The 7781-nt window shown below is 48.3% G+C and overlaps 1 protein-coding gene across 2 annotated transcripts in view; it reads left to right on the top strand.

Moving 5' to 3' along the window:
* The first annotated feature begins 141 nt into the window (after window positions 1-141).
* Window positions 142-7781, top strand: part of TMEM201 (transmembrane protein 201) — a 29279-nt gene continuing 21639 nt past the window's right edge. Inside the window, exons 1-3 of one of the 2 annotated variants that reach the window (XM_080377936.1) lie at window positions 142-530; window positions 6713-6833; window positions 7513-7707. In XM_080377936.1, coding sequence (XP_080234062.1) covers window positions 430-530; window positions 6713-6833; window positions 7513-7707 — 417 coding nt within the window. In that variant the 5' untranslated portion in view covers window positions 142-429. The remainder of the gene's footprint in view (window positions 531-6712; window positions 6834-7512; window positions 7708-7781) is intronic. The other variant, XM_080377937.1, reaches the window with a different exon arrangement.

The following is a 7781-nucleotide window of genomic DNA, read 5'->3' as shown; positions in this document are numbered from 1 at the left end:
AATAAAAGCTGGGGGGGGGGGGGGGGAACCAAGGGGAAAAAAGGAAAGAGAAAAAAAAAAGGGGGCAGTGAAAAGCAATAGGGGGGAAAAAGGGGGGGGAGAGAAAGAAAAAAGGCCAAAAAAAAAAAAAAAGGCACGCGGAGCAAGCAGCCGCGGGGTCCCGTCGGCGCCGGGCCAGGCACGACGGCCAGCCCCCCGCCCCCGGAAGGGCAGCAGCCCGGCGGGCCGCCCCCGCGGCCACGATCTCGGCCTTTGCGGCGCTGACTCACGGCGCCGCCGCACGACTCCGGCCTTTCGCGCCGCGCCGTGACTCACGCGCGCGCCCCCGCCGGGCCCGAGGGGCGGGGCGGCGGCGGGGGGCGGCCGCGCCGCGTACAAAGCGCCGCCGCCGAGGTGCTCCTGCCGGCGGCGGGCCCGCGCGGGGCCGGCATGGAGGGTGCCGCGGCGTTGCTGGGCCGCTGCCCCGCCGGGCTGGGCGCCGCCGTCTGCGCCGCCGCCGCCGGGCTGCTGCTGTACCGCCTGGCGCGGAGGTAGGGGCCTGGCGCGGAGGTAGGGGCCGGGCGGGCGGGTGCTGCGGGCCGGGGCGGCGCCCGCGCCGTTAGCGCGGGCCGTTACCGGCGGGCGAGCGAAATCTGTTGGTCTTGGCGCGGCCGGCTCGTTCCCCTCGGCGGGGCGCGGACGCTGGGGAGCTCCCCGAGCTGGCAGCGGCGGCCGGAGCCGGCGGGTGAGCGGCCGGCCGCGTTTCGCCGCGTCCCCGGGGCCTGTCCGGGCCTTTGTGGGCGGCAGCGACCCGCGGGGCCGGGGTCGTGCGCTGGAGCTGGAGCCGCGGGGCGCCGGGGCTGCACCCCTCGGCTCCCGGCGCCTTGGAGGCGGCGCAGGGCGGGCTTCGCTGCCGCGGGCCCCGGGCGGGGAGGGGTGCGGGCCGGGGCGGCACCCGCGCCGTTAGTGCAGGCCGTTACCGGCGGCCGACCGAAATCTGTTGGTCTTTCCGCTCCTTAGCTGCAGGCGGCATTCCTGACCTTTAGAACAGACCGATAGAAAACAAAATTCGAAAAGTACCAGGAGAGAAATCAGGACACAGATTTCATAAAAGGAGTAAAGCTCAGTTGGACTGATTTTGATTTTGCATAGCTTGGGATGAACGTAGGAGTACACGGAATAAGACCAGAACAGACTTGAGCAGGCCGCTCGGCTCTCGAGTGCTGCTGTCGGAGAAAAAGGTGCTCCCAAGGGCTCCACGTGTTTAGGTTTGCTTCAGGTTAGCACTCAGAAATAGAAGCTTGTTTCTGCATCCGAGGCGAAATACTTCCGGTTTGCTCTAAAGCATTTGCTCTTTATATAACCAGGTAAATGATCAGTGGCATATTAGCCCATGTGTAAGACTTGGCATTTTTAGGGCAGCTAAGGAATACTAGTGGCCTAAAGCAATCCCCAGTGAAGCAGGCAGCAGTTCTTTGACCCAGTTGAGGCTAACATGTCTTGTGAGGGAAGAGATTGGATTTGGTTCGCATTAAGTTCATCAGAAGGTCTCTAGAATGGAAATCGTTTATTCCCAAGCCCTTGAAAACTGCTGGTGAGCTGTAAATATTTCCAGGAGGTGACCTCGATAATTCTTTGAGGCTATGTATTTGTGTTTTTCAGTACTGTTCTGATATTACCTGATGTGTTACTTTGCCTTAGTTAAATGTATCTTCCAAAGTCATCAAGGAGGACAGCTTTATAAGGGAGCAATCCACAGACATGCTGCTGCTTTTATCTGTGGTGTTAACGTTACGATACAGCTCTGCTTCGCTCCATTTTCAGTGTGAGTGCACTTACGCATCTAGCATGATGCTTTTACCACCCCCTGTAGAAAGGGAAATAAAATAGATCAGAACAATTTAGCAGAGAAAGTAGTTCTGGAATCACTGTCAATATGTGGAGTTGCACTGCTGTAACTGTGCCAGCATCTAAGCCTGTGCTTTTTGTATCAGGGAGAAAAAAGATCTGATGCCTGAATATGCAGAGGAACTCCTTAAACCTTGTGAGTTTGGGCCAGATACAAAACCTCTTGAAATGTTTTGTGGTCTTTTTTCAAGATCACGGCTTGGCTACTTCTTTGTTACATGCTGTTGGAAGTTGGGTGGCTGAGTTTAAACCAGCAGCTGTAGCCACATTTCCACCTTCTGATGGTTAGCTACTGACATGTCAGTGCCAACAGAGAGCACCCCATGAGAGTCTCCTTCCTTGGGGATTCTCTGGGTCAGTGATGGCAGAGGTTGCTCCATCTACAAGTGAAGTCAAGATAAGCCATCACTCGCTCTGGAAGAGGTTGGTGGGAACTCGGGAGCTGCTGTGCAGCTAGTTCATTTAGTTGAGAAGCCAGTCATGGATACAGACATGGCAAAACGAGGCACCTTTTCTAGAGGGTCCTGCCCTGATGGCTGGTATTCTCTATTAGAAGTTGCGAAAGCTGCAGTTTCATAGAAGACAGCCTTTGAGGGGGACAGCACAGGAGGTGGTTATGCCTGGGTCCACGTCCCTACCCAGGTCTGCTGAGCATCTGTCGCTGTTAGGAGGACACCAAGTCTGACTCTTGGGAAAGGATCGGCTGCATTATAGCCTATGATGCTGTACTAGAAAGCTGGTCTTGTGGCTAAATCTTCAACGCTGTCTACAACTGCTAATTCTGAGCAAATGCATCTATGATACAGTTTGGCCTGCTGGAATCTAGATAGCTGTGATGTGTTTTTCTCACATTGGAAAGTGGGGGTTAGTGTTGGGTCTGCACTGGCAGACCCCTTCAGTGACAGGTGATGGACACGGGCACAACTGGGAATTACGGCAGCTCGGTGTGCTGCTGCCCAGGAGCTTCCTAACCGTAAGCTGAGGTCTGTATCAGGTTTGATGTGCTCCTCTTGACTGGGTCATCCTGGCCGTACTGTGCTGTGGGCTTGGTCTGTAGCTTGGAGCATTGGCAGCTTGGTTATATCCAACTGCCATCAGATGGTGTTCTGATCAAAACTGACCTGTGCAAAAGAGCTCCCCTTCCTAGTGTTTCTTCCTTCAGATTTGCTGCCACAGGCGTTTGTATAATGGCTTTGTAATCCACTTGCCAGAGTGGAGTGTTGCTTCAAATTCTTTCAATGGAGAACTGTTTGGGTTTTTTTCTTTTAATCCTTGGCAGAGGATGAGGGTAACCTAACTGCACGTCCACCTGTGGCCTCTCTTAAGAATGTGAAAAACCAAACATCTTCACCTTCTGACCTAGCAGCAAAGGAAGGGGGGGAATAGATGTAAATAAAAATATTTAGAAATCCAGTTTATTATTAGCAGGTAACTGATTTGACCTGCACTTACCAGGGAGACTGTTGTTTTGGCAATCCATTAAAAGTCTGGACTGAAGCGTGACCTTAAATGTATGTATAAATGGGGACTAGTGGAGAGTGTTGGGATTTGGAAGGAATGCAAGTTCCCTCTTATGTTACATGAGAGACGCAAACTAGTTGCTCAACAGTGTTTGTCAGTGGGTATACCTGCAGTCTGATTTTTGCTAGCAGAAGAGTCTGATAGTCTCTCACAAAGCAATATTTTGTCACGTCTGAGCAGTATCAGACATCTAGATGTCGATCTCGTAACTGAGTTTACTCCAGATATGTGTCCCCCCAGCGTCTTAGACAAAAATCTTCTACCTGTAAACCAGTTTGTTTAAAAAAAAAAAACAACAACCTGGGATTTTTTTTTAGCTTGTATGGGTGTGCAGGCTACATATTGAGTTGACACAGGAAGTCATCTGTTAATGGAATCTCTCTGTGTAGTAATTCATTCAGTCACTTCTTGTTGCTCAGGTTTTATTTTGCAGGGTGGTTCTTTGTCCAGTGAAGCTAGTTCAAGTTAATACAGTGTTAGATTATGAACTCCTTAAGGGATGATTTGCCTAGTGTTTTGCAAGGCATTCAGCACATGGTAAATGCTTAGTTTTGCGTTGTCTGTCTCATAACAGAATGTCTGACTTCAGAAGCAGTGTGTGCTCTAGCTTATTATGTTCAGCTGCTGCCTGAATTCAGTCACGGCGTATATAGTTCCAAAGTCATTAAATCTCTATTTGAGAGTACATTTCCAAATGCAGTACTTGTTTTTTGTTTTTAAAGTCCTGCCCAACTACTAGAAAATTAACACCCTACCTACATGTTCTTGCCTGAATTGACCTTTTTTGTTTTTTCTTCTCTTTTTTTTGCATCCAGCAGGTTGGGAACTTACGATTTTTTTTTCTGCAACTGTTTCTATGGCAACAGATTATAAGTTCACAAAAGGAAGGATTATTGCTTTTAACCCAAGTAATCCAGGATTTAGCAATTTCTTTTACATACATTTTGAGAATAAATGGCTGCTGTTTCAACCTTGCTAGCGCTTCCTCAGCCTCGAGTGGGAAATGGAATCCTGTTTAGGAAAGATGGAAAAGTCTTGAGTATACAAAGGATTTGGTCTCTTGATGCTAGCAAGTTCTCAGATAAGAGTTTGGCATTGGTCCCTTTTTTGCTTTGTAGCATGCATGCTTTAATAATTGTTGGCCTGTGCTTTCCATTTCTGTGCTGTCCTTGAAATTAGTGCTTCTACCTACTCTGTCATGTCACAGAAGTTAAGGTGGCAGGTAGAGACTGAAGTGTGGCCTGTCTTATTTCCATGGGTGCCAGAGGATGGTGCTACAGTGGCATGAGGGTGGGATTGTAGCAATTTCTACAGTACCTGGACCCGTGCAATAACCTACATCAGAGGGTGGAGTTCAGGTTGCGCTTGCTATCAAAAGTCCATGCTGAAGGTGCAGTAGAATTTATATCTTGGTGGTTAATGTGCTGAAGCCTATATGTTATATTTTCATAGCCTTTACACCTACGATAGTGAGATGAAACTAGTACCAACAGGCGTAGCTGTCCACCCTTCCTATGGCTGCTTTAACACATGGTTTGCGTGGCTTTTCAACATTGGTAGCTTGTGGGTAATTTGGACGAGCAGCTTAGGTTTCTGTTTGGTTTACGAGTTTTTTTGGATTTTGGGGGCTGGGGTTTTTTTGCCTGTCAGCTTCAATAGTGGTATTTTTAGCTTGGATCACTTACTGTTTTGAGCCCCCTTGGCACTGAAGAAAGTTGAGCAGCCAGTATTCATTTTAAGAGGGGTGTGGGTTTATGCATCTATTTTGAGATAAGAATTTGTCACCCTAGTAGCTCCAGCCATTTTCTTTCAGCATCTGGCAGGGAATCCTTGGTGCACTCTGGCTTTTTAGGCTTCTTTCTGGTGCTTTCAAGCTTATCCTTGTCATTAGTACTTAAACAGGATGCTCAAGCATCACTTGGGGGTTTCATATTTTATGAGCCAAGTTTCAAGACATGGCCTTGAAATAGTAGGGAAGAAGTCTCAATTGTGGGCATCCAGCTATAAAGGTGATGGCTGAGAAAGAAGCCAGCTTAATTAAGGAGAGAACCACCTGCCCATTCAGTTGGAGGGTGCCAGTCGACATTCCTGCAGCATTCAGGAGATGTTTTGCTACAGAGTATTGTAGCACCAGAGAACATTTCCTAGAGCAGGGAGAAGTTACTCTCAGCTGGTGAGCAATTCAGCTGCTGTTAATTGCTTTCCAGGCCCTCAGTGAGCCTCCCTGCTCGGTTGCTTTCACTGCTGTCCAGCGGGAGCCAGCTGACCCCTTGGTGGTTAGGCAGAAAATGGGGCTGGTGGCAGCTGGATCCGTCTGCCTGCATAGCTGCCATAGCCAGTCCCTGCCTGGGCTTTGCCTGGACAGCTGCCCTGCCTTGGAGCTGTGATTGGGCCTGGTTCTGATCAACCCAGACAGCTGGGCTGTGTTGCCTTGACCTGCCAGGAAGCTTCCTCTTGGGTATTGCACCAAGTTTCAAGACAAATACAGACCTTCGTCAGCACGCAGGCTCAGGGGTCCAGGCCACTGAAGTTCTTTGCTCAAACATCTGTCACAATCTGTTGTGATGGGGCCGTGTCACAGCTGTCCTCTTGTAGTGACTTGTTTTAACAGGATTGTTTTAAAAAACAAGGGGCTCGTAGATCCAGGTCTCTAGTCTTTATCTCATCAGTTCCAGTGCATAAAAACTGGGGAAGGCATGTGAATTCCTCAGTTCCATATGTATCTAAAACTGTGAAGAAACAGCTACTTCCAGTGCCTGAACTTTGGGATAATTTGATAGACGTTTGTCCTTGAAAAAATTTCTAACAAGCAGGGCACATAAAACTGTAACCATGTGCCTGCTTTCTGGGTTTCTGAGTACCACCATATGCAGTTCTTGTGGACTGTAACTTCCATCTCCCAAAATCCTGTGTATTAAGAAGGATTCTATGAATGCATTTTGTAGTAAGTAAGCAGCTACTGCACCCTTTGCATATAGTAACAATGCTGATTATGGACAGGGCTTGCATCCCCAGTACACCTCTGAAAAACAGTGAGGTTATTCATGAGGTTGTTTAATTAAAGTTCTGGCATGTCCACGGTGTTAGCACAAAGATAGGAGCATCAGGCAGAATTTATTTCTACTTTAACAGTCCATCTTTTCATTGCCAAAATGACTACTCTGAGTCGTATCCTTTAACATACTGAATGGGAAGACTGATTGTTATTCCAGCCTCTCCTGCATTTCCCTGTTTGAAAGCCGTCACTTCCCTGTACGTCAGCTGAGTTCAGTGTTTATGCTTGACACATTTCCTTTCCTAACAGGAAGAAGCCCACACATGTGACGGTGAACTGCTGGTTCTGCAATCAGGACACGGTAGTGCCGTATGGGAATCGCAACTGCTGGGATTGCCCCAACTGTGAGCAGTACAATGGGTTCCAAGAGGTACAGTGACAAATGGCTTGAAGGGTGGCTGGGGAGGCACATGCCCTGTGGCAGAGTGGTTGCGGGAAAACCCTGCTCCTCATTTAAGATGGTGCAGGCCCAGTGCAGATGAATACCCAGTGTTTTGACAGCTGGCAGCACTGTACTGCACACCTATGAACTTAGCAGCTGATCACTTGATCAAATTTGAGAAAGAATCCACTGTGCTGGGGTGTGCTGACATAGAATGATAAAGACAAATTTTCCCCTCTTGCTTCAAAGGGCAAAAAGGGCCTTGACATTTTCACCAGTATCTTTTAAGAATTATTATTATTTTAAATATATGGAACAATTCTCTGGTTTTGTATTTTAGAACAGCTGAATTGCTCTATTTAGGGTATTAAATAAATAAAGCCTGTCTTAAGCCAGAATCCACCAGCACCAGCTGCTTGCAATAGGTGTACAGAGCAGTGAAGAGGTGAAGTGGTTTGAAGAGTTTTTTCTTCTGGTTTGTGTGGTTTTTTTTTTTTTTTTGGTGTTTTTGTTTTTACTTACTACTTTTGTTACATAGGTGAATGCATGAAGTATAGCGCACCTGACAGAGCGTCGGGCATCTTGTTAGCAACCAGGGGATACCTGGCTTTGATTTAACAATCTGATGTTTGCTTTCCCTCCTGCCACCCTTTTTGCTTCTTGTCAGAATGGAGACTACAACAAGCCCATCCCTGCTCAATACATGGAACACCTTAACCATGTTGTGTCGGGTGGTACAACTTTTTGTGATCCTACTAAACCACAGCAGTGGGTGAGCAGCCAAATTTTGCTTTGTAAGAAATGCAACAACCATCAAACCACAAAGATCAAACAGCTGGCTTCATTCTCACCAAGGGAGGAGGTAAGTGTTCCTTAGGGACTGACCTCACAGGAAAATGTTTGTTAAGGCACTCCCCTGTGTGTATCTGCTATTCC

This window comes from Falco punctatus (genome assembly GCF_963210335.1).
Source record: "Falco punctatus genome assembly, chromosome: 3".
NCBI lineage: Eukaryota > Metazoa > Chordata > Aves > Falconiformes > Falconidae > Falco > Falco punctatus.
Note: the sequence above shows the minus strand (reverse complement) of the source record. Positions and strands in the feature narration are given on the sequence as shown.